Genomic DNA, 27,448 nt, shown 5'->3' on the forward strand with positions numbered 1-27,448 from the left:
ATTGTATGCATCAAAAGGCGACATGTATAAAGTGTAATCTCAAAGACTTCAAAAGGCAACATGTATACAGCGTAATCTCAAAGACAACCTTCTAGGGACCATTTCCAGCTACTATTTCGAAAATTCAATCTCTTTACTCAATTTTCAGAAACATGTTCATTGTATGCATCAAAAGGCATCCACATAGCATGAAATCAAAAATGGGCTTAGTTCTTGAATGTGGTACCTCAGTAAAGAGATTGATCAAAAGAGGAGGGCGGCAACCCTTGAACCCTCACGATTTCTTTAGCCAACAATAGTCTGCAGACATCCTTACAAGAGTGTCCACTGTGAGTTTTTTGTTTTGCTAAAAATGATAAGGAAACAATCGTTTCAACATGAACTTAGAAGGCAGCAAATCTCAGCAGTATCAATACGCGCTCAATGACTTGTATATCGCGAACTCAAGTTGGGCAAAAATCACTTGAGTGGAAATATATTTTTTCATTATCATAAACTGACAAGCAACACTTTGAATATCCTCCCCCAACACTAGTGCAAGTGTTGGGGATCATAATCAATTGTGTGTTGAAATTCCGACTCGTATGGCAACAAATTTTCAGCATGGTATAAATCTGGGAGGCAACTTTTAAGGGACAATTTCCGACTGATTTCGATAGGGTCAAAAGGCAACCTTAATACAATTGTTACTACTTTGTAACAATAATAACGAGAGAAGAAGCCCCTCAGAATTTGAAGAGCATGAAACCCAATCAAACATGGTTCCTCAAACCCCAAAAAACAAAGAGGGAGCAACAATAGTTCAAATTGGAATTTCACCATGGCTCAAAATTACTGGGTTTTTCTCCTCGTAAATTTACCGAGGGTCAAAATAATGATCGAATCCAACCAATGTAACATCCGAAACCCACCGCCGCGAACATAACTGAACTTAAATCAAGATAAAACATAATCAAAACCCTAGGTGTGAAATCGAATGTACTCAGTGTGAGCTATTTAGTGGAATTGTGAAACCGATTACCACCGAGGATGAATGAAACAAAGGAAAAGAAAGGGGAAAGCTTGATGATTTTACCTCGGGGTGGCGAGCAACGGCGGTAATTGTGCCACCTGTCCACTCTTAACAAATTTGAATCTCAGAAGCTTAGAACTTAAAACTGAAATGAGGCTCATTAATGGATGGCCCTTTTACAACCGAACCTTTTCTTTGGGGAAATTGTGCCACCTGTCCACTCTTAACAAGATTCTAATCGTTCCCCTAATTCAATTGTTTTTAGTCAAATCAAATTTGAAATTCAAATTACAGTCATTTTAAAACATTTAAAATGCAGTAAAATCGTCACACAAAGTTGCATTTATACCGCTCTTGTTTCACTATTATGCAATTGCGCATATTGTACTTGTATTATGAAACGAGGAGTCTTTAGTGTAAATCAAGTGTTTTGGAGGATCAAGTTTCTCGTTCAGTATAGCGTTTCTCCAGCTTAGTGGTTCTTAAATATTGATTTCAAGTATGTTTTCAAAGACGATAACTTATTGGCCAATCTTGTGGCAGAATAGGGTCATCAACTTTATCCTTGTGGGAATTGTTAACCACAAATGCTCTTTAGCAAGTGATCGTTGTATAATATCTTCCCTGATCTGAAACTTTCCAATAAAATTTTACCACAGTTGTCAGTTGAAGTCCAGGTTGTAGTGTCAAAGACGTTTGATTTGAACTGAGAAGGGTTATATAGCTCCTGCAAGACAAATTGATTTGAAGTGAGAGGCTTTTGATTGAAAATGGGGTAAAATCTGTAAATAGCTGGGTAGAATATCGTTCAGTAGATCTCCTGGGTGGTCATTCGTCAATTTTCTTCCACAACAGGAATTAGTGAGTTGGATTGAAGTCCCAACTTCAAAATAGAGTAAAACTGGAGATTAAAAAAAAACAAATTAGACCGACCAAAAAAAAGAAGCCAGATTAGTCCCAACAGTGGAATAATTTGTACCTGCAAATTTCTTTTAGCTCAATGGAACCGCAAATGCTGAACACTTTGAAAACGTCAGCTATAATGATCAGTTTGAAGACTCCACTGGCATCCTAAATCTAGGAATCATTAAATTTAACACCGACTGTAAACAGACATGTGTGTATCAACTTATGTGAAAGACTACAGGAAAGAACTCCATACATATCCTGAAGCAGCAAAGCAGGATGTCTCATTGGCTACCAGGCTCGCTGGAGCATTTCTTGCTCCAAATATCTGAACCAGTTCTTCGCTCCCCTTTTGTTCTCTTGTTTCTTGGAAAATTAACTTCTAAACCTAAACATGATTCAACAGTTGATGAAGGAGTCACAGAAGGACCATGTTTGCCTTCCTCTGCTGGCTGCTGATGGTTCTCTTTGAGTTCGCCACTCCTCCGTTGGATAAGAAGCTTCTTTCCTTGTGCCGCATTATGTATCAAGACATTATCCACAATCTGTAAATACAAGAAATTTTTCAAATTAGCCAAATAATGAGGTTTCACCCATATCCATCTTAGGTTCCCTTTTTACATTTTTTTTTCTTCAATTAGTTTCATAGGAGGGGGGAAATGTTATGAGGTGGGAATGATAATCTATTTTCCGTAAAATGCTTACATCTTCACTTGATTCACTAAACTGCGGATGATGGAAAATGGCATCGGTAGCCGACAGTAGTCCCACAGAGCTTTCTATGATATCAGGAGCAGCAACAGCCTCCCCGAAACTGGAAACTACACTTTCAGGCATTACCAGATCTCCAATATTGAACTCTGAATTTTGCTGAGTTGTAGCATATGGTCTGTCTCCATTGCCAGCAGAAAAAGCAGGACTATGGGCAGAGCTGTTCTGTCCATCACAGGGTACAAGAATGCTCAGATTTTCAGAGGAAGAAAAGATAGCAGCAGTTTTGGGCATCACCAGATCAACTTGATTCTTCAGCTTGTGAACCCAAGAGTGCAGTGTCTCGATTTTCCACAGGACATGCTCAAGGGACTTATCACCATCTCGAAACTCAAGGAGCGACCACTCATCAGCTGTGCTTAGCTTATCGTTGTGATCAGCAGTGTGTTCTGTGACTACTACCCCCCACGACAATGGCAAAATAAGTTTTGGGTAATTATTGGGGAAAACAATTGAACAACAGGAAGAACAACACAAGGGAAAAACTAGTACCTGCATTACTAAATTCGTCAGCCAGAGATATGCTATCAGGATCAGATCCCTTATTTTCTGTAAACATACAATGTTAAGTCAGAAACCCTTGTGGACGTAGAGTTGACTAAATGAACAATATAGTGAATTACTATAAAGATGAAGCACCAACCAAAATAGGAAAACACGTTATGACGTGACATATACGATGCAATATCAGTCGTCTCTTCAATTTTCTTGCGTTTCCTCCGCTTTGCAGATTTGTTTTGCAGGGACTGACTAGAAAATGGCAATGACTTTGAACCAGATTCTTCCAATATAATTTGATCAAATGCTGAATGTTTTCTTTGATCATATGCTGCAAGCGCTTGGGAATAATTCAATTCTTGGGATTCAATTTCTTTAATTCTCAATTCCATCCATTTGCAACGCCACATCACAGGACGAATAAAGGTCCTCCAGTGATTTGTCAACTTCTTCTTCCTGAAATAGAAATACAGGCAGTTGGATAGTAAGTTGACTGAGATTAGTCGAAATAAGACTAAATAAGACGAAACTCAATCAATCAATTTACTAGAAAATAAAATCAAGCAATGGGAGACGGAATTCGCTTTTGCTTTCTTTTCCCTCCCTCTCATTCTAATGATCATCAACTAAGTAGGCATCACTCTGTAAGGAAAGTGAAGGTTATGTCCGTTCTAGCGTACACAGTTATTTATGTATGCTTAGCGGTCTTTTTTCATCAAACACTCATTTATATATGTATCGTTAACAATCAGACCAACTCAGATATTCTTTAGCCTGATAGAATTAAACATACAATGTAGATTACCACTCTACAAGACAGTACAAAGACCAACTGTTTGTGCTAAAGCTTCACTAATATTATTTCTAGTAGTGTTTACTGTGTTTTAGTTATGTTTCACAAGGATACATGTAACAGCTTGTAACATACAATAAAATAACAGCTACACATGCATTAAAAGTTAGCAGACAGAAAATTATATTAGAAATGTTTATTTAGACGCTAAATAAGATTGATAAAGACCAAGATGCAGTAAGAACCATGACACACCTCATTTGAAATGCACTACTAAATGCATCAAAAGGAGACGTCAAACCATTTTGCGGGAAGAACTGGGATTCCACTTCACCTTCACTAAATCCACAAAAATTCTCAGTGTCAGAGACAGTCTCAGCAAAGGAGCTTGAGTATTCAGTTGCATCTGGGTCTTCCGTTTCAGCCGGCAAGCAGTGGTTATGATCATTTCGGGATTCGATTATGTCAACATCAACATCTGCAATACACATTAAAGCCTCGTCTTTTCTATTCTGAACAGCTTTCATCATAATGGAAGTGTAATCATGGTTACTCGCGCGCGCTTTGTCCTTCAAATAAGAAATTTCTAGGGAACGTCTGTTCTCTGTATTGAGTTCTTTTGGGGTGATACATGATTCACAGTCTTGGTCAATCTCTGTACAAGGTTGGGCAGGTGCCATAGCAGGAGATTTCAAGAATCAGTCTGTTTTTATTGATTAATATTGCTACAAAACATTCCCTCCGGCTTTCAACCAGTTCATGCTTGCAAGTGTGCCAGAGTCCTAAAAGTCAACATAAAAATTTGATATTCAATCCAAAATCTAATGAATTCTAGAGTCATTCTAGTTTTAATGTGGGAAAGAAACAACAATACAAAGGTATGAACCCCGAATTATATTACTGTATACTACAATGAACATTCAGCTGTAGCAACTGAATGCATTCTACTAGGTGACAGTGGACATATTGTGGGTACATCTCACACTTATGCCGGGAAGAATGCATAAATGATTGCCCAACTATAAATGACATGTTATTAGTCGATTCAGTAACTGAAGTTAATGAATTAGAGAGAAGAAGAATCTATGAAATAGCTAAGGTTAAGCATTGAAATGATTGCTAAATCAGATATAAACTAGTTTGGAAGTCATTTATGCATCTGTTTATGTAACCCAGAAATTCATAACAGAATGACCAACAGGAGTTTGCAAATCACTTCAGTTTCAAGTGTTCCTTGTGTTAAGCCACTCAAACATTGTCCTCTGTATTATTATAAGACTAAATCATTTTGTCGCCTATGAAATTTGAGTTCTAAACTTGGTAAAGACAGAAGTAACTTAAGGTTGTCGGATTCTAAACGTTGATAATGAGCTCATGGACACAAGCAAGAGTTCATGTTTAGAAGATACCTGGATTGGTGGTGGCTGAAGGGTCATTCCAAATTGGGTGGTCTAGCTCAGACCAGTTCCTGCGTTTCTCATCAAACTTTGCTTTCAACTGAGACTGTGAAGTAAAAAATTCCAGGACATAGAAAAAGATCAGAAATTGAGAAGCATAATCATGATATCATTGAAGAAACGAAGGGTCCATGCAAAATTGAAGGTTCCTTCATACCTGAGAGAGAGTGAGGGAGTAGGGAAACTGTTTAAGCTTTGGCGGCCTAAGCGCGACTCTCACTCTACTTGCCTTATATACTATTTGGGTTTTTTTTTCTTCTTTTTTTTAATGAAAATTGAGTGTTTTCTTGGTTTTTTTTTAAAATATTTTTCTTGGATTTTGAATAAGTAGAGGGAAAGACATCGATCGGACACAAGTCTTAAGAAATTGGAGACAAAAATACATATCAATGACTTCAAATTTGTAAAACGTTCAATTTTTATAAAACCCTAGCCCCTAGGTAGAAATTTATTTTTAAGACGATTTTATTTGAAAACATTTTGCGTAGTATATATTGTTTTTAAATGGACCATCTTATTGAGTTGTCGCATTAGTTTAACTCAATTGTTCACTTGTTGTAAAGACTGTAATATCTCGTACCCCCCCCCCCAAACCATTGTCCTCTTTGTAACTCTTCTATATATACATAACAGTTTAATGAGATTATGGTAGAAAAAAATCACATAGAGTGGCACCCTTCATAATTCATATGTTGATATGTAGTCTTTGGCTCCGCTGCTGGTGCTATATTGTCTTCTTTTAGGGTTATCTGGCACAAGAGATCGATGGTGGGGAAATAAAATCATGATGGCTCGCAAAAGGTTCTGATATTGTTGGGTATTCTCGTTATAGGGAGAGAAAGAAAGAGGGGTTTTTGTTCAAATGGTCTTTCTTTTTTTTGAGTCTTCCTGGTTTCAACTACAATTTTAGACCAGAGTAAAGGTTGATGCATAGGTTGACAGTTTTTATGTGCATAAGAATATGAACATTTAATGAACCTGAGCTGCTGATAATTAATTTTTCATTTGGGCCTAAAGTCAAAGATGTTTTGCCGACCCGTTCTACCCGACCCGTCTTCGTTGGGGTTTTCAGTTAAAACCCTAGTCGCCACGTTGTAGCAAACTCCTTTTGCCGCTCGTAGTCGAAACAAAGCAGAAAGCTAAGCACAGAGCTCAACCCAGAAGCCGCCCCATACCCTAAAACACCATGCCCAAGTCTAAGCGCGATAGACCAGGTTTGATACAACTTCTACTGTTCTACAACAATTCATAGAATCTCTATATGATAGCTTCAACTTGTTCTGTTTTTTTCAACTCAGCAACTATGAACATGAACTTGGGTTCTCATGTTTGTTCTGACTTGTTTGGATGGTTTTGTGTGCAGTTACATTGTCCAAGACAAAAAGGAAGGGAAGGGAGCATAAGGAAGCTGTAGTGAACACGATTAAACAGGCAGCTGAAGTTTACAACTCGGTGTATGTGTTCTCTTTCGAGAACATGCGCAATCTCAAGTTCAAGGAGTTCAGAGACCAGCTCAAATCAACCAGCAGGCAAGTTCCATTTTTTGTGTCGACCCATTTGCTAAAACCTGTTATTTTGCAGTCAGTTTCATACTGGAATTGACTTTGGGGAGTTGTATCTTTTGGGTTGATCACATGGTATTCTGGTTCAATTGACTTTGCCTGTCTGCACTCTCGTATCTGTTTGATTATAACTGTATGAGTATATGACCGTCAAAGTTATAGTTTTGAGGGAATGCTTTACGTCTGAGTTACTCCCATTCATGTATCAACAGCATTACGTGTAATGGCATTTTACCCTGATGGGATTTTAGTGTTTCTTCATAATCAAGTTGGGCGTCCTCTTTCCATTTCAAGCCCTCTACTTTAAAGTTAATTTTGTGGAAGTCTGATTCTTACATTCTCTAGAATGTCTTGTTCATGGAGCCTTCAATGTGATGATGTGTCTCATTTTTGGTTTTCGGTCTGCTCAGATTTTTTCTTGGTTCCAACAAAGTCATGCAAATTGCTCTTGGCCGGTCTGAATCTGATGAGATCAAAACCGGCCTTCACAAAGTTTCTGAGGTGAGACTGTTGTGCAGCTAATATATTTTAATTTCCTTGTTTAAATTGGTTGCAATTGTTTTCTTATTATTGTTTTTTGATCCTCCGTAGGTGCTCCATGGAAATGCAGGACTTTGCTTTACCAATCTGCCAAAGGAAGAGGTTGAAAGGTAGGAATTTAGGCTTCGCTCTTCTGTGAACGTCATTTAGTTTTGTTTTGATTTTTGATTATGTGACTGCTGTATAGTAGATCTTCTCTGTTACCTTTTCCCCTGTTTGTAGCTTACTTTCATGTATAACAAAATTAAAAGTTCAGGCATTTTGTAATATTGAACAATGTGATTGAGGAGTTGCTGGGATTGTATGAACTTAATGCTCCATAGGTCCAAGTTAAAAAAAACGCAAGCTATATTCAACTAAAACATGGTGACATGGTGAAGAACTACAGTACTTTTATAATTTTCAATACATAGATCCTCTGATCAGCTAGGGGCGACTCAAGTTGTACTAAGATCTAAAAATTGAATCCTGTGCTCATGTTTCTCTCAAACTTTCATATAATTTCATTCAATGTTCCCCTATATTCTTATTTATATTACTTAATGCTTAATTTTTCGTCCAGGCTGTTTAATGAATATGAGGAATATGACTTCGCAAGAACAGGAAGCATTGCAACAGAGAAGGTTAGTTATTTTTTGTTTGTAAATTAAGTAGATCAGAGCAGGCATACAATTTGATCCGGTGTCAGGCTTGGAACTACTCCACTTGATAGCATTAAATTATCCCAGAATTATCTCTTAAACTGAGTGTTGAATCGCATATTTCAGGTCGAGCTTCAGGAAGGTCCTTTGGAGCAATTCAGTCATGAGATGGAGCCATTTCTACGAAAACAAGGGATGCCTGTTCGTTTGAACAAAGGTGCCTATCTGATTTTATTTGCTAGTCCTTGTTTGCATGTAACAGTAGACTAATTATTAACCATTTTCGTTTTTCTGCTTGCAGGTGTTGTGGAGCTTGTTGCAGACTTCGTTGTTTGTGAGGAAGGAAAGCCTTTGTCACCTGAGTCGGCTCGTATTCTGGTTTGTTCTCATGCTCAAATTGCTTTGACTATGAAGTTATATCGTGTCCTCTTGGGTTCCCTGCGTCAAAAGGATAATTTGTATCCTTATTGGTCAATGATGTTTTTGGCAGTCTTCAATTCTTGTTCACTTGTAAGGCTTTGTTTGCATATCGTGCCCATTAGTGTTCATAGTCTTGTGCGCTCTGTACTCTTTTGCATTGGCTTATCCATCAAAAGGGGTTGCTCTGATTGATTGGCCAATGTAAAGTTTCAGCATGTGCCTCATCTTATTACTGCCTGTCCTTTTTTATAAAGGTTCAAGTACATCAAAAAAATTTCCTCATATAGGTTTTGCTTTATGTTTCTTGGCCAATGAATTGGATGTCGTGATTTAATTCACAACTGTTCTTGGTGTGGCTATTGCCGTGATTTTTTTACTAATTTGTTTGATATTGGAGAAACTAATGTGGAATGATGGTAATTTGTATACAGCGTTTGTTGGGATCCAAGACAGCTACCTTCCGACTCCACTTAATTTGCAGATGGAGCCCTGGTGAATTTGAACTCTATGTTCCCGGACCAAGTGACTCGGGTGTAGAATCCTCATAGATCATATCCGAGTGGTATGTAATTTACAGGAAGGCAAATGGGAGCAGTTGTGAGGAATGATGTGTTTGCTCGACTATGATATGTAATGGTGCTTCCTTTGGCCATTTTTGACCTGGGTTTATTATTTTGGTCGGACTTTATAACTTATTGCTCTGGCTTTTCAGTGCATATGAGTTGGCCTATGTATTATCGGGATCTTGTAATAGTTTTAGTTGCTAGTTATTACAAGAAATATCGGATTTGTGTGCTTCTAAATTACTATACTAATCTGATGGGTAGTATATGGAGTTTTACAGGTTACATTGTGATGCTGATATCATTAACGAAATATTGTCCGGTTTAAACAATATGGAGAGTGAGAAATTTACTTCCCAACTCTTCCTAGCTACCTGTCCTTGTTAAAGATGAAAAGTTTACTACTTTTCCTTGGCAGAATACTTTATGACATGAGCGGAGTGGCAGAAAATATAGCCAGAAGGGCTATTTCAATAGCGGCATCAAAAATGCCTATACTTGTGGAAGCTTCCTATAATTTCTTGTGCTTGCTTCATTGTCACGGTAAAGTTTTTACAAACATGGAAACAATGAAAAAAGAAGAAGACTCATTTAATCAATCTCTTTGCTCCCCTTACCATGTTCGAATTATACAACGATATCACACAATCATTTCATCTTACGTAAACCCTAACATAAAACCCGGAATTTGAATCAATTAGTGGATTGGTGTGTGGAGACTAACAAATCGATAAGCATTACTATAAAACCGAAATGAAATTGGGGGGATTTTCCAAATCAAGATTGATAGTGAAAGTTTGATTGAAGCAGCTAATCAGGGAGAGCAGAGACGAATTTGATTAACTTCAATTGGGTTTTGAAGCTGTGCGAATCAAGGAAACCGTGTTTGGGGGGGGGGGGGGGGGGGGGGGGGGTTTGGAAAGAAAGAAATAACCGGCAGTTTTTGGTGCGGAGGGTTTAAAACTATAAATAACTATGGGTTTGGGATTGGTTTTTGAATCCAAAAAAAAAAACTATGGGTTTGGGATTGTTGCAGTGACTCACTAGACTTTCTCACTAGTCCAAACACATCTCAGATCTATTCTCTCTATAATTCGTTCTATGCAGGGGCGGAGCTAGCACAGGGCCATAAGGTTCTATGCCCCCCCCCCCCCCCCCCCCCCCCCAACCCCCATTGATTATACCATACCATGCAGTAAATTATGGGTATAAAGACTGAATTTAACAAGGAAAAGTCATTAGTTCCACATCTTGGCCCCCCTTGTTCAGACAATTACTAAATATATGACAAAGTTTAGTCATGTTTAGAAATAAAATTAAGATTTTTCACCATCTATTGCAAAATTAGTACTATACTACTATGGTAATCCCTAAAAATTTAATAAAATACAATGCACGTTACCTAATTTAGTTTCGAACCATTGAAATAATGTATGAGTGTTAGTACGTGTGTTGTCATGTACATATATGGTACTACAAGTTCAACTTCTAATTTTTTTTTCCCTTCAGATTTGGTAACAGTCGGATACAAAATTTGTATAGCAATGATTCGTTATGCGTTGTATCATGGAAAACGAATGACGTTGGGTCCTTGTACAGCGGAGTCATAGAGGGAGATTGCGGTGGCTAGCTTTCACATGTACATGCTACCTTTGCAGGTTTGTTTGTTCCCTTTCTGCTTCTTCTTCTTGATAGGAATTAAGGGCAGAAAGCAAAAATGATAACTGACACACACTGATAGCCGGTAATTGAAAGGAATGATGCAGGGCCTATATGCATCAAATAATACTGAATAAAGATCATTCCACAAGAATCATAAACATATATATATATATATATATATATGAATACAGAAGAAATGTATTCTTAGAAAAACTAAGAAACATACATAATTTCATCCCTCTCCTTTCACCTTCAACAGATCCAAACATGTTGAAATGGAACAACTACACACTAAGTAGAATGATTAGTAATAGAGAGAAGGTCTTTTGTACCTCAACACCAAGCAACAGAATGGGACTGCGACTTAATGCTCGGAACAAGAGGTGTTGAGTACAGGGACTTTATCTCCTTATATATTGGCATATTCTGAACTAGAGACTCACCCCATAAGGAGTCCTAGATCAGCTGTAATCTTAACAGAATAGAAGATATAATCTTATTATTATACATGTATATTAATCAGATAATTAATTGGTTAAAGTCCTCTGATCTTGTAGAGAGATATAATCTCCACAAGCTACTACAGTCCTAGTAACTCATCTACTTCAAGTTAATTGGACTAATGAAATACAGCTGAGTTAATATATTCCTAACAGATAATATTAAGTCCAATATTGTTTTTACAATCTCCCACTGGACTCATATAATCTATTTATGCTAGGAAGCTGCAATACTAAACAATTAACAACTGAAATGCGCGCTGAAGCAAATGTAACTAATAGACTTTAAAAACAGCTTAGTCAATACATAGCATCTGACATAGAATCAAGAACCATGTTTGATTACAAACCAAGATGATTAGAGACCACTAATGTCAAACACTAAGATCACATAAGCCAAATGATAAGGTGAGCATGTATTTGGTAATTATATCTATCTGATGCACCAAAAACTCACAGTCCTGCAAATATTTGAATTCAATCAAAACTTGCAAAAAAAATTTACCTGTAGTGAAACTGAAACTGAACTGTATGGTAAATGATTTACTGAATGATATTATGTACTGCATTGGTATATACATATGTAACTATATAAAAATGATTTGATTATAACACATAACTGTAAATTTAAGATTCAAGGATATAAAATGGAGTTTGAACTGAAATACCTCGAGATTTTATTAAGCATCTTGCAATAAGCAAGTGTTTATTGAATCAAAAATTACAACTTGGAAAAACAACATATTACACTAAATGAACTGAAATGAAAAACTGCTAGAAGCTCCCACTGAGCTCATGCATATAAATCTTCCAGCACACCCATGTTCTTCACATGCCTCTGGAAACAAGATATGGCTAATGCTTTGGTGAATGGATCTGCTAATTGAGAATCAGTGCCTATGTCCAAAACTATCACTTCACCCTTCTTAACCCTCTTTCTCACATCATAATATTTCAAATCAATGTGTTTGGAATTTGTAGACCTCTTACTGTTTTTACTAAAGCATACTGCAGCTTCATTGTCACATAATATTTTCACAGCATGTGAAACTAATCCACTTAAAACATCAGTATAAATCAAGAAATTCCTCATCCAAAGAGCCTTACACATGCCCTCATGCACTGCTATGTATTCAGCCTGCATAGTGGAGGTGGTAATAATTGATTGTTTCATGGTTTTCTATGCCACAGCCCATCCAACAAGCATAAAAACATAGCATGAAGTGGATTTCTTAGATTTAAGAAAATTTCTAGCAAAGTCTGAATCAGTATAGCCCATTAGTTCCAAATTTTTGACTTGTCTATAAACTAACATGTGAGATTTTGTTTTCTGAAGGTACCTAAGAACTTTCTTCCCTACAGTCCAGTGTTCTAAAGAAGGATTAGATTGAAATCTGGACAAAATTCCAACTGAAAATGCTAAGTCAGGTCTAGTGCAAACCTGGGCATACATGAGACTACCTACTAGTCTAGCATATGGTTTGCTATCCATAGCAGTCATCTTCCCCCCATTTTTAGAAATTTTAGACAGTTTATCACCTTTAGACATAGGAGCTTCCCCTGCAGTACATGTTTCCATGCCAAACCTCTTAAGTACTTTCTGAATGTAGGTTTGTTGAGATAATTCGAGAAGTCCTAGTTTCCTATCCATCTTAATTTCAATTCCCAAAACATAAGAAGCTTCTCCTAAATATTTCATGTCAAAATTATTTGATAGAAAAGACTTAGTTTCTTTAAGCAACTTAACACTAGTACTTGCTAAGAGAATGTCATCAACATATAAAATCAGAAAAATAAAATCATCTTTTGCAATCTTAATATAAACACATTCATCAACAATGTTTTCCTCAAAACCAAAAGATGATACCACTGAATCAAATTTTTTGTACCATTGTCTAGAGGCCTGTTTCAAACCATATCTTAAGTTTGCAAACATAATTTTCTTTCCCTGGTTCTACAAAACCCTCAGGCTGCTTCATATAAATTACTTCATCTAATTCTCCATTCAAAAATGCAGTTTTTACATCCATTTGGTGTAATTCCATGTTATAATGGGCAATTAGTGCCATTATAATTCTGAATAAATCTTTAGTTGAGACAGGAGAAAAAGTTTCATTATAATCTATGCCTTTTTTTTTGAGTAAATCCCTTAGCTACTAGCCTAGCTTTATGCCTCTCTATATTACCACTACCATCTCTTTTGGTCTTAAACACCCATTTACATCCTATTGCCTTTTGTTTTTCAACTGGTTTGACAAGTTCCCATACTTTATTCTTGGACATAGACCCTATATCCTCTTCCATGGCCTTAAACCACTCATAGCTCTCTTCACTCTCTTGTGCTTGTTTGTAACTCAATGGATCACTCTGTTCAGCTAGAACATCTTCAGTTTCTTGCAGATAAACATGATATTGACTGTCTACCCCATAAACTGGTTTCCTTACCCTAGTGGATCTTCTAGGCTCAAAGTTTTCTGCATTTTCCATGACTTGAGGGTTTTCTAGGTTCCCAGGGCTATGAATTTCTTCTTCTTGTATTGCTAAATTTTCCTCAACTAAGTTTTCAGCTTGTTCTTGTTCTGGAACTATGTTATCTACTTGAGGTTCAGGAACTACAGCTGCAGCTGTGTTTGGATTTTAGCTAAAATATGGTGTCATTTGTGTGTCTGTAGTTAAGGGTAAGACATTAACTAAAGCCTCATTATCAATCAGTTCCTCAAGTTCTAAGGTTAAATCCTCGAAGCTTGAATTGAAACAAACTTCATCCATAAATTTTGCATTACTGGTTTCATAAATTTTGGTTTTGTTTTGAGGTGTATAAAATCTATACCCTTTAGATTTATCACAATAACCTAAAAAATGACAACTCAATGAATTTGTGCCTAATTTATCTCTTAACTGGTCTGGAATTTTAGCCTCAGCCTTGCACCCCCATACATGGCAGTGATGTAGGCTAGGCTGCCTACCACACCATAGCTCAAATGGTGTTGTTTCAACTGATTTTGAGGGTGATCTATTGCAAATATAATTTGCAGTTTTAAGAGCTTCACCCCACAAATAAATTGGTAAGCCTGAAGTACACATCATTGATCTAACTATAGTCAATAAGGTTCTATTCTTTCTTTCTGCAACCCCATTCTGAGTTAGATTATATGGGGTAGTGTAATGTGCTTTAATGCCATATTCTTGTAAAAACATTGCAAATGGTCCCTTTTACTGGCCTGCACTAGTAAACCTCCCATAAAATTCACCTCCTCTATCTGATCTTACTGTTTTATCTTCATACCAAGTTGCAATTCCACTTCTGTTTTGTATATCTTAAAGGCTTGCAAAGCTTGAGTTTTTTTCTGAAAGTAGATAAATGTAACAGTATCTTGAATGATCATCAATGAATGTGATAAAGTATGTATTTCCACATAAAGTTTTATGCTTAAAAGGACCACAAATGTCAGTGTGAATGAGTTATAAATGTTTTGTACTTCTCACAGCTTTAGTTTTTCTGACATTTGTTAATTTTCCCTTACAACACTCAATGCAATCAGTCAAGTCACTATAATCCAACACAGGCAGAATTTTATTCTTTTCCAATGTTTTAAGCCTTTGTTTAGAGATATGGCCTAATCTCCTATGCCATAGATTAGCAGAATTATTCTTAAACAAAGTTCTCTTAACACCTGTAATAGAATTCATTGATTTCATGTTTTCATCATTCTCAACTATAAGTATTTCATGTTCAACGATAGAACAATCCAATCTCAAATAATGATTTGAAAACATACCACAACCTATATATTCAGAACCTTGATATAATTTTATTCCACTAAGATTCATAACAAGTTTCAAACCATAACTAACCAAAAGCCCTACTGAAATCAAATTCCTCTTGAAAGAGGGAATAACATGAACATTTTCCAGAGAAATAAATTTTCCTAAACCTAAGTCGATTCTCAAGGTTCCTATGGCCTTAACATGAACTCTTTGGCCATTTCCTACTCGAACTTTCTGTTCACTCCTTCTTGGCTCCCTCCTCTTTGTGATACCCTATAGAAAGGTTGTAATATGAATAGGTGAACCACTATCCAACCAATATGTATGAGTATTAACATTCAAGAAATTTATTTCTAAAGAAAAGACTGAATTAGGAAAACAATCACTTTTTTTCACCATCCAGGCCTTAAAACCACTGCATTCCTTCTTAGTATGTCCAATCTTCTTACAGAAAAAACATTTGAACTTGAAGGACTTATCAACTTTAGGGTCTGTAGGCTTGCTAGTTGCCTTGAAGGTGGTAGTCTTCTTTACTTTAGTCTTATTTTTCTTTTTCTTAGCTTTCTCAACCAAATTAACTGCAGTAGTTGGTCTAGCCTCCTTAATTCTCTCTTCCTCATCCACACAAATAGATATGAGTTTGTTTAAGGTCCACTTAGACTCTAGGGCATTGTAGGTTGTTCTCAGATGACTGTAAGGACTAGGGAGTGAATCTAAAGCCTGATGGATAACTAAATCCTCAGAAAATCTCAGCTGCATGTCCTTGAGTTTGCCATTTATCTCAATGAGTTGCATGATATGATATCTCACACCTCCGGCTCCCCCATACTTAAGTTCATGAAATTTCTTGTTCAACCTAGCAGCCTCAGCTTTCTCGCTGGCCTTATATTTTTCAGCAATATATTCCAAAAAAGTCACTGCATCATCAGGTTCCTCTATAGACCCCCTAACCACATCAGTCATGGTGAACTCGATAACTTTCTTAACCATATAATTAGTCCTATTCCACTCATAATGATAGTACTTATCATCCTCATCATCTGGATCAGGTGTGGCATAAAGGGGTTTCTCCTCCCGCATACAGTAATCCATGTTATGAATAGCAAGATAATACTCTAGTTGGTCCTTCCACTTTCTATAGTTATTTCCACTCAAGTTTTCGATTAGCCCTATGGAAGAGTGAGTCGTGAGGCTTAAAAATAAAATGAAAGAAAAAGTGTAAGTGTTTTTCCCTATGTGTTATGCTACTGCAACCAAAAACATATAGAAAATTCAAGCATGTCCAAAACAAGCAAAAAACCAAAATCATATATTTATATATATACATTATAATATCACTGTAGTTATTCCATAAATCTATAACTGGAGCAACACAAACATAATGCCTTTGTGGCATAAAATCCTCATGTTCTGTAATTTCTGTATTAGTATACAACATGAACAAAAACCTTTTATTTTTATTTTTAAAACAGTCTAGTCTTTGGATTAGAAAAGTTTCAAAAGATCTTAAGTGTTCTTGTTCATGCTTATACCACTGCATATATTTTAGAATTGAAACTCAAAACTTCTTTGGAAGACACAAGGAGTTCACTTTTAAAACATAGCACAATATTATGTCTTTTATTACTGCATATTCATTGAAAACAGTCCCTTAAAACTTACTTTGTGCAAAATAGTTAAATTTATGTATCAATGTGATTATAAAGACAATTGTAATGGTAAAATCACTTTAATTTCTGAAAACCATCAACTGTATAGAATTTACCAATGCTGCATACTATGAATCTGAATTGAAATTAAATTTGGGAGAATCAAATAATCATAGTATAACACAAAAGCAACAATATTCATATATGCCACTTCCAGCCTCCAGATCAAACCAATTCATGCATCAAAGATCATACATATATGCATAGCACACGTCAACCACAACGAATACAGTATCTACATGCCAACACTTCTTCATATGACCAAACTCACAATGTAGAATTTAAGTTTTCGACAATATCTAGATTACAGAGAAAACATACCTTTGCCTCTGCTAACAACAACACCAAAATTAAAAACTAAGCATGAAAATAAATCACATACCAAAATCGTCCCATAATGAAAACCATCTTCTATAGCAGGGGTTTTGAATCCCTTGAACTGAGAATTCATCTCAATTTGCAATCGGGTAAGCCCCAAAAACACAGAAGTACAAAAGAAGAGGATGATGCACACAAAACCCAAATGAAAACTAAAATTCTCCAAGGAATTGAGTGCCTAAATAAATGGGTCTTGAATCCCTACTGAGATTTTTAATCTCATTGAACCCGAAACAAGAGAAAAGAAGACGCATATGAAGATGCAAGAGTTTGTGTGCATCAAAACCAAAAAGAAAAGACGCTGAAATTTTCTTCCTTTCCCTTTATTTTGTTTTATCATATAAATGCTGATATCAGGTTTGGGCTTGGTTTAACTTAAAAACAGATGAATTAGGGCTTTTAATGAATGCGGATTAAACTGTAAGCCCTTTTAATTTAATTAACAGGAAGATGAAAAAATCATTTCCAGTATGAAAATGAACTGCAAATATACAATTCATGATTTTGTGAAAACCCTATTGCTCTGATACCAATTGAAAGGAATGATGCAAAGCCTATATGCATCAAACAATACTGAATAAAGATCATACCACAAGAATCATAAACACACACACATATATATATATATATATATATATATATGAATATAGAAGAAATGTATTCTTAGAAGAACTAAGAAACATACCTAATTTCATCCCTCAGAGTGATTTCACTTTACAAAGCTGTTTGCATTTCTGAAAATGAAAGAAAACTAGCTTCAACTGTTCAACAATACTGCAGAAACAAAGTTTCCAGATATATATGTTCCTTCATATATAATACGACTACCAAGGTTGAATAGCTATTTATGCTCAAATTGTATTCAAAGGTGTAGTCTTTAGATTTAGTACTTCAATTCTTTTTTTGTTTGTTTCTCATTTGAAGGGATTAAGGTTGGTGAATAAAGCATCTAGCCACTATTTTCAAGACCTGTATGCGAACTATGATCGTAAACTCAAATTGGTGATGCGCTTGGTAGAGCTATACAAACCCTACCTGTTATTCAAGGGCATGTATGTGATCTTTCTTAAGTTAATTCCTTGATTATGTATATAATGTCGAATTTTACAGTTACTTACAATGTACTACTTGTTATAATTGCAGCTTTGACGACACCAATTCAGAAGAGTTGCAAATGATAGCAATCAAGAGATTCAAAGATGCAGAACTGTTCAAGTTGATCCGAAATGCATTAATTGGGAAGACTACATCTCGAAAACACATGTTCCTGGCCTTCGAAAACATGTTATGCTGAAGAGATAATTTGGAGAATCATATTATTACATAACGAGTAATCGTGTTTGAATACTTAATATATATTCTTCTCTGCTCAATTATTCATGTGATGACGACTCATCAGTAATTGTAATTGGAATTGTAATTGTATGGTCATGTTGCCATGACAAAAGATTTGAACAATGTTTGAGTTCTAAGCAAATTAATAATCTAGCTCATCTGAGCTCGCTTCAAGATCTTGCCTTATAGTGATCTTACCCATCTTCTGATATTAGGTACTTTCACATAAACTCTTTCTAATTTTCGCAGACTTTTCAGAATCCTTGTAAGAACTAGTACCAATATCAGTTTTGCATAACCTTTTCAACTCAGTAAACTACCGGCCAGATCATGTATTAGCATAAAATATTATGATCCTTCGAGCTTGAATCAAAATCGATCTGGTCGTGGACAATGCAACGAATTAAGCTCTAGATTATGTAATGGATTAATGACAATGGTATGGCTACCATAGATTTTCCGACCTAGAGAGACCACCTCATTCAACCTATCAACATGAAGCTGGGTAAGGTAGGGTAGGTGACCCAATGTTGGCAAGAACGAACAATTTGTACAATTCACAATAATGAATGAACTAAAATAGAGGAAGAATGATCTCCTAACCAACCTGGAAACCTTGCTCCCCTGTAGTCTTGAATGGTCAGTTCATTCAAGTTGGTATGAGGTTGGAGGTTATTGAGTACTTTATGTTTATGAGACTCTAAGATTAAGCGAGTCAGAGGCTTTTCCCAGTCTGGCTTCAAAAGCATTCACAACATTTTCAAGCCCGGAAATTCGAAGTGATCCATGCAAGTGCTCAAGGTTCTTTGACACCAGAATGTCATTCCTTGCAATAGGTTGGTATGTGGCAAAGTCACTTAACATTTGGAGATCTTTCAATTTGCCCATATCTGGTCGCATTTTTTTTCTCCAAATGTGTGCCTCCCACATCTCCAATATCAAGATGGCGCAAGTTTTCAGTCTTCCCAACTTCGCTGGCAAATGAGCAAGAGCTTCACAATGTGACAACAACAAAATTTGCAAATTTCTCAAAGTACACACTATCAGGTAGCTTTTGGATTGAAGTCCAAGACAAATTCAGCTTAGATGTTTCAGGTTACTGATCGAATCAGGCAACTCCTTGATATCATACCTTGATAGGTTCAGCACTCTTAAGCATCGTAATGTTGGCAATAGATCATGTAGAACCATAATTGACATCTGGAATCTTTCACTCCATAGCTCTATCAGCTGTGGCGGTAGGATTGTTCGCAGATATTTAGCTTCACGTAAAGTCTCAAAATTCTCAAAGCCATTACAACGTGACGAGTCTTGGCCAATGTGTCAAACGAGTTGTCATCTTCCTCCAACCTAAAGCAAAAGCTTCCAGATACAAACTTTTGCTAAATCATTGATAAGGTTATGCATGGTAAAACCGTCGGAACCTGTCGATGATTCTTGAAAAAAAGACCTTGCCGTTAGCTCATTAAAGTACTCATCTCCAATTTCTTCCATTGTTTTCTTGTTTTTGGTTTGCAACAGATCTTCAGCCATGCACAGAAACATCAATTCTAATCTTTCAAATACATAACCCATGGGAAATATTGAACAATAAGCAAAACAATGCTCGAGTTGTGCAGGAAAATAGTAATAGCTTAGCCATAAAGCAGGCAAAATGGTACTCCCTTTATCCGCAAGTTCCCATATATCACCCTTCACTACCTTCTCCCATTCTTCCAGATTGAATTTAGAGCACAAGAGTCCACCTAGTGATTTTGTAGCCAGAGGAAGACCTTTACATTTCTTAACAATTTGTTTCCCAATTACTTCTAGATCCTACTTCCATGCACCCCAAACTCGAAGGGACATTTCAAGATATCCCAATGGATATAATTCTCGTTCCAAATATCATCAAGAACAAAGAGAAACTTCTTCCCCATCAAAGCTTCCTTGAGAATAACTTGGAGAAGATTTAATCTGTGATGGCACAATTGCTTGAAGTAACAGACCCATAAAGTGTATGTGTTATTCTAACATCGAAACTTGCCGAAACATAAACCCATGCCTGGAGATCAAAATGTTGTTTCACTCTTTCATCATTGTACAAGAGCTGAGCAAAGGTGGTCTTTCCAATCCCACCCATTCCCACGATGGGAATCACCCCTACATTATTGCCACTAGCATCATTCGATAATAACAACCTAGCAATGGTCTCCTTATCTTCATACCTTCCGTATATACCAGTAATCTACCAAAGAACTTGGAGGGAGTACCACTCTGGTTGAGACTCGAATTGAGGGCATTTTTCTGGCTAGCAATGAAGTCTAACCTCTCAAGAATTTCCTCGATCTTATGGTCTACTGACTCATCGAAAGCATGAAAGAAAACCGACACAAGTTGTTGTAACTTGTGCAGCTGTGCTACTTTGATAATCTTCAGCTTTCAACTTCCTCATGGCATCTTCCTTGATCTCGTTCAACAGGTCCTCAGCATCGAAGACTGCCTCTTTAAGCTCGTCCAGCCACTCCTTCACATCTGAGTTACTCAACTGCTTCTCTTCAGCATCATCTAGAACAACATTACCAGATGGCAGCATCAACTCCAACCTATTCAGCAACCTTTTAGTCTGCTTCTTCCCCTTAATAAAGCCCATGACCTCCCGAGATGCCATCTTATGAAATATTTCCTAAAATAAACCAGAGAGAAAAGCTCCACTTACGACCTCCAGAGCCATTGTTTCTACTCAGTGTTACAGCTTCAGAACAAATAGATTGATGATTTGATAGAACAGTAAGGATTAAAACAAAGAAATTGTCTTCTCAATTTCCATGTTACAACGAGCATCAGTGTTCACTTATGCCATCATTTCTTATACCAAGAAACATAAACTAAGTGCTTAAGACAACCGCAGATTGACATTTGGGTGAGTGTATAATACCCAAATCTCGCAAATCATACTACAACCCTAAACCATGAACTATGCGATCGGATTTGTAAAATTACTAGTATTTTTATTTAACAAAATTGCACGCAACTGACACAAGGAATAGTTATCCTTACATGATGAATAACTAAGGACAAATATGAATGGCCTAATTGCAACACCCATATCAACACAACAGGTTGAAGAAAGAGATTAGTGCCAAAAGTTCAACACATAAGCTTCAATTTCTTTTTTTTTTTCTTTTTTTCTTTTTGTTCAGCTGACTATAAAGAATGAGCTGTATCTACAAAAGTTGCAGTATGTTACAACATCAGAGAAACTAACAGGTCAAACTGGAGTGTGTTGCAGGCAGTTGAAGGCTGCTGTTAGGTCATCCTGCTTCTCCTGACCAGCGTGCCGTTACTCAGGTGATATGAACCCAAAGCTAGAATTCTAAGGAACATGCCTGCAAATTTGATACTAAGCAGGAAGAAGATTTAAGTCATTAGGTGGGAAGGAGATGTGGACCTCTCTTTTCTTTTACCCGTCTTAGTTGTGGATTTATCATTGTGACTGGTAACAAACTGAGAGGTGCAAGAGTTTGCCAATGTGTTTTGAGATGGCAAAAGTCCACCAGAAGCTTTGGAGACACTTGGCCTGGTAATGCAGAGCCAGGTTCTTGCTGGCTCCTCACAACTCTCATCTGCTACAGGTACATGCCATGACCCACTTTCTGATTCCTGAAACCGATTGGCATCTCAATACTCTTTAGTAGAACTATAACTATAGCAGGCTTAACAACACTAATAACAAAACTAAACGTTCAAACATTATCAACCCATGTTTTGCCTTTGATATTACAATTTGAACGGCCATCATTTTCTTACAGATTTACCATTTTAGTTCAAAATCAATTGGATCACACATTAAGCAATCTGGCAGTTTCAAAGGCTAGCAACACTAATCATTAGGCACCATCAAATAGTATCTGTACTTTGACACTACCTAAATGCAATTATAACAAATCAATAAGTTTTAGGGATACGATACGTATACGTCCAAGTTATTTAACTCTTCATTTTTATCTATCTAATAAAATATTAGATTCTCACGACTTACATATTTCTATAAAACCGACAATTTTGTCCTAAGTGCAGAACAGTGTTTGGTGCTATTTGTAGTTAGAACTTGAAACATGCAATCAGATGTAACTGCAATGACATAAAGAAATGTACCTGGATCACTGAGGAATATGGTGGTGGCATCTGAAGTTTCAGATTGCCTTTAACAAAAGTATACCGTACCTGAAAACCAAATGAACGAGATGAGAGAGAGAGAGAGAGAGAGAGAGAGAGAGAGACTAAAATCAAAATATAATATGACCACAAATAAATTTACAAATATTCCTCAAGTTGGATTGATTATTTTATAGGTAGAGGGGAACTTTCTACAAAAAAAGGTCAATACAGAAATACAGTGGGGATGGAGTGGTTAAATGGGAGGCGAAAACTTAAAAGGGAGACTGTCGCTTAAAGCTTTTCGTAGACCGCAAAAGAATTAACTAACTAAGATTTTTTGCGTGTAATGTATTTAGACCTAGAACAAAATATGTTGTGGACAATCTGTAGCACAACTCCAAACTTTATCTTTGCCTTTGATTTGCTACAATATATAATGACTCGTGCAATAAAAGCAATAACATGTTGGTGACACTGAAAAGGACTCATATTAAGTAAGCCTCAAACAAGTACATAGAAATTTCAAACAAATTCTAAGATGATGAGTTAGCAGTAACATACTTGATGCCTCTCTTTCCACTTAAGAAAGAAGCTGCTTCCAAGGAGTTCAAATATATGATCTCGCATTTCATCATTTGTCACAAGCAAGCACTTCAGTTTCACAGCAGCATATAGCCAATACCTGTGTCATTGAAGAAAAAGTATTCCACAGATCAATATTTCCATCAAAATAGTTAATATCTGCAAGTAGCCACAGTGATTGTTTATTCTAGTATTATTACCATTTTTTTAAAACAGATATAGAAAGAAACCCAACCAAGAGACTGACAAATAAGAAGAGCACGGCCCTTGAACAAGGATTAAGGAAACAAGTAAATGTGTTTCAGAATGTACGGAATTGCAAGTACATACCAGTCATCATTCGAGCCACCCGGTGTGGTATAAAGAATACCTTTATCCAACCATTCCTCGACCACTTTTCTGTGGGAGGGGTTTTCCACAAGTGACTTGACACGTCTATTGTGCAAGACAACAAGAGGCCATTTCTCTCCACTTCTATTGTACAATTCTTTCACAACAGCATCAAGCTGCATAATGTAGAACATGATAATGTCAAGTTATGTGGAACTGAAGGTCAATAAGACGAAAGAAGCATAAATGAAAAGTTTATGCAACCTGCGGAACACTGAATCCACCATCTGCAAAATTCTGCTGGTAGAGCCCAATATTAGCTCCATCGACAATAGCTTCATAATCAACATGTTTGTCCACCCAATCCTTTAATTTGATATGCGGAAGAAAATTACAAATGAGAAACCAGAAGACAGAAGAATGGGATGTTTTAAAACTAATTTTTCATGAAAGTTTGCAAGTGGATAAAACATAGCTGTTGCTGCATAATTTTCTTCTTGCCCTCAACTAATTTAACTCACTTGATAAATTTGTACAAGTGGAACCATTATTCATAAACACATGTCAAGAAACTAACTGCCACGACCAATACATATTGAAAAAAAAAAACCATCTACTGCTTATGCCCGCTAATTACACTATTGATTTCATAACTTCGAATAGTAAGAAACATTAAGGATATGCAGTCAACTTATGGTGCAGCAGAGAGATGCATTTAATGAGAGAATGAATAAAGTGGGCTGGAGAGTGTTAAGAGATTTTCAAATACATAAGGATTTCATTAGAAACAGAGGTTTCTTAGCTGTAGAAGGGAGAAACAGAATGATGAAGTTCCCTAGAGGATCACAAGGCCAAACCTTCAGTAAGATATAATTTCAAGTTAATGATCTGAATTGGGATTACAGTAGGTAACCATTTTCATAGGTTTCAAACACAACTCTTAGACAACTAGACCGCCATAAGACTACTTATAGTAAAACTTGTTAGATAGACATAAAGACACACTCAAGACATAAACATACATTACCAAACAGAACCGCTAAGAAAGTTGAAACTCACCTGAAAGTCGTTGAAATTCGACTTGACCTCCCTTTCCATTGCCAAAGCGGCAACAGACTGTGCAAACCTATCTGTCTCTGCACAATCAATGTCAACACAAACCAAATGCTGGCCGCACGAGCAACACCTGGTTTCAGAATCCACATTGGCTCTCTGCACAACCCAATCCCCCTTCCCAATCCACCCCTGCCCATGCCAGCCTCCTCCATTCCTCATAACCGCCTCTCTCACCCTACCCAAGTCCCAATCTTCCTCACCCACTTCACTAGCCCTTCCACCGCGATACCAGTCCTCAATAATCTTCGCCGTCGGCTCACTAGCACACCTCACAGCATTCCTCAACTTGTGCAGATATTCATAAACCCTCTCCCCTCTTCCCGTCTCTGCGCTCACCTTCAGCAACGCCGCGATCTCGGTCTCCTCCAAACTCACTCCCGCCTTCTTCATATACTCCTCCACCTCATACGCCCTCTCCGCCTCCAACTTGTCACAAAAGCAAAACAGCCCCGGGTCACAAGTGCGCAGCCTCGGCACGAGATTGTACTCCGCCATACCCTTCACCAGCTCAAAAGCACGGTCCCCGTCCCCCTCCGCCGCCGCCAGCCGAGCAACGGCCGTGATCGTGGCCTCATTGGGAAGGACCTCACTCGCCGACATGTGATCGAACACCCGGAAGCCGTATTCCAGCGCCGATTGCTTCAGGGCCGGGTCGGCGACGGAGTTGGAGCAGAGGTAGAGCAGGGTGTTGAAATGGTGCTGGCTGAGCCGCGTGTTCTGCGACACGGCGGAGTCGTAGAGGGAGATTGCGGTGGTCAGGTCCTTGTTCTTTGAGCACAATGTGAGGGAAGAGTGGAACTGGGCCTCTGGGGTCTGCTTCTTCTTCCTCCTAGGGGTTCCCATACGAAATCGAAGAAATTGGGCCGGCGGGAGTAGAGGAACTGAGAGACGAGGTCCTGAGTCTCTGCTTTGGTGCGGCGGAAGAGCAACTGAGACTGAACGAACTCAACCAAACGAGGGTTTTTTTCCCCTTAATGTAACTTTACAAAACGACGTCGTTTAACAAGATCATTGTTCCACCCACATAAACAAATACAGTTCCATATCGCTAGTGTCTTTCAAGTTCAAACAACGGTCTACTTATTTCATTTAAACATTACTGGAGATCTTTTTTTTTTTTGGTCAATACTGAAGATCATTCAAAACTCACATTGTTAGGATTGACAACAAACTCAATATTCTCCTTCCTGCGACGAACATTCAAGGTAAACACAATAGTTGGGATGCTACTATCAGAGTTTCTCTTCCCTCTTAATCTCAGTCCATTGTTCTCTGTGGACTCATGAAACTCCCGAATCAAAGAGGCAGACAATTCGGAGCTTTTTTCAATGGCAAAAGATCCACGCTCCTTTGAATCTTCAGCCGCAAGAAATGGATCATTCAAGAGCTCCATTGCAGAAAATCTCCTTGGTGCAGGAACCAGACACTTCTCAATGAACCCCTTCATTTGAGGATCCTTCACTTCATTTGATATGTAAATGTTATCATGTGAAATAATCAACACTATCAAAATTAGAAGATCACCATATATGTGTAGATACATGAAATTTAATGAAGTAAATCATATTCATTAAAAGATTAAATCGACCAAGAGCCAGACAAAATTGCACACAGTGACTCAAAAATCAACAAAGTTAGTGCGGATCCGAATAGAACTCGTGTCAGCACATAAACGGATAATCGTAATCGAAGCTACGTGATTCCAACTTAAATCGTAAAATTGAATGTCATTGACGATTCGAAATAAACGGATAATCGTAATCGAAGCTACGTGATTCCAACTTAAATCGTAAAATTGAATGTCATTGACGATTCGAAATGCTAATTGGAGATTTGATTAAATTAATAAATTCATTAACGGTTATAATTAAATCAATCATTTTTTGTTTAATTTTGTTATAAGAATAACTAATTTTAAATTAATCAGAAAATACATATTGATTTAATTATGTAATTAAAAGAAATATATTATTGTAGTGTTATTAAAATATTCTACAAAATAGAAAACTTGACACTATAAATAACCCCTTCAACATGAAGAGAGGGAACGGGAGAAGAAGAGAGAAAATCACTTGAGTAAGATCACTTTCAACAAATCCCGAAGTCTCCAAAGTCCACGAAGAATCATCAAGCTGTCAAATCGATCGTTCTTCATCAAATCCAAATCCAAAGTCAAGTCTACGAAGAATCATCAAGCTGCCAAATCGATCGTTCTTCATCAAATCCAAACACAAACGCAAGTTCACGAAGAATCATCAAGTTGCCAAATCGATCGTTATTCATCAAATTCAAATCCAAATCCAAATCAAACTCAAATTTTCAAGATCAAGTGCACGTCACCCTTGAGCCCAGTCATATATGGAGATAGAATCAGAGGAGTTCACAAAAATTGTAACTCCGCGCTTGATTATTAATAAATCACATTTTTATTTGTACACGTGTTTGCATTCTAGTTTGTTTTCAAATTCGCGTTCTACAAATTGGCACGCCCAGTGGGACATTTTTGGCCTCTCATCTTCTTCTCCGAAGAAATCTTCTAATTCGTTTGTGTGATGGCTTCCAAGAACAACCAAGACGTTCCACCGACGAAATCCAAGTCCACAACCGTGAGGTTAAGCAGAGAGGCCAAGCCGGTCAAGAAGTCCAAGCAAACATCCTCCAAATCAAAGAGTGAACCGATTGCCCTTGTCACCCAGAGCGTGGCTAGAGCTCAACCTACGACATTTATGGCACTTGCTAGTAAGCCTCGTCAACCAGTCATCACC

At 37.2% G+C, this 27,448-nt stretch overlaps 3 protein-coding genes and 1 pseudogene across 4 annotated transcripts; 1 reads left to right on the forward strand and 3 right to left on the reverse strand.

Moving 5' to 3' along the window:
* Positions 1–1,993: 1,993 nt before the first annotated feature.
* Positions 1,994–5,643, reverse strand: LOC126794839 (uncharacterized). Of its 2 annotated transcripts, none has more exons than XM_050521623.1 (7): positions 5,595–5,643; positions 5,390–5,483; positions 4,236–4,762; positions 3,333–3,643; positions 3,182–3,238; positions 2,624–3,084; positions 1,994–2,463 (listed from the first exon to the last, which is right to left on the reverse strand). In XM_050521623.1, the coding sequence occupies exons 3-7, from the start codon at positions 4,658–4,660 to the stop codon at positions 2,203–2,205; spliced, it is 1,515 nt and encodes a 504-aa protein (XP_050377580.1). In that variant the 5' UTR covers positions 4,661–4,762; positions 5,390–5,483; positions 5,595–5,643; the 3' UTR covers positions 1,994–2,202. The 2 variants fall into 2 exon arrangements, with proteins under 2 accessions (XP_050377580.1, XP_050377579.1); XM_050521622.1 differs by having other exon boundaries at positions 2,624–3,087.
* A 904-nt stretch (positions 5,644–6,547) lies between these two features.
* Positions 6,548–9,426, forward strand: LOC126794389 (uncharacterized). Its single transcript, XM_050521099.1, has 8 exons — positions 6,548–6,651; positions 6,801–6,966; positions 7,410–7,500; positions 7,591–7,649; positions 8,102–8,162; positions 8,307–8,397; positions 8,482–8,558; positions 9,032–9,426. The coding sequence occupies exons 1-8, from the start codon at positions 6,624–6,626 to the stop codon at positions 9,146–9,148; spliced, it is 690 nt and encodes a 229-aa protein (XP_050377056.1). The 5' UTR covers positions 6,548–6,623; the 3' UTR covers positions 9,149–9,426.
* A 10,315-nt stretch (positions 9,427–19,741) lies between these two features.
* LOC126795723 (putative disease resistance RPP13-like protein 1) lies at positions 19,742–20,637 on the reverse strand (annotated as a pseudogene).
* Positions 20,638–21,493: 856 nt separating this feature from the next.
* On the reverse strand, positions 21,494–25,611 carry LOC126793753 (proteinaceous RNase P 2). Its single transcript, XM_050520372.1, has 6 exons — positions 24,627–25,611; positions 23,832–23,933; positions 23,568–23,743; positions 23,217–23,337; positions 22,653–22,721; positions 21,494–22,157 (listed from the first exon to the last, which is right to left on the reverse strand). The coding sequence occupies exons 1-6, from the start codon at positions 25,524–25,526 to the stop codon at positions 21,915–21,917; spliced, it is 1,611 nt and encodes a 536-aa protein (XP_050376329.1). The 5' UTR covers positions 25,527–25,611; the 3' UTR covers positions 21,494–21,914.
* Between the last annotated feature and the right edge of the window lie 1,837 nt (positions 25,612–27,448).

Source organism: Argentina anserina, chromosome 5 (assembly GCF_933775445.1).
Source record: "Argentina anserina chromosome 5, drPotAnse1.1, whole genome shotgun sequence".
In the NCBI taxonomy this organism is placed as follows: Eukaryota; Viridiplantae; Streptophyta; class Magnoliopsida; order Rosales; family Rosaceae; genus Argentina; species Argentina anserina.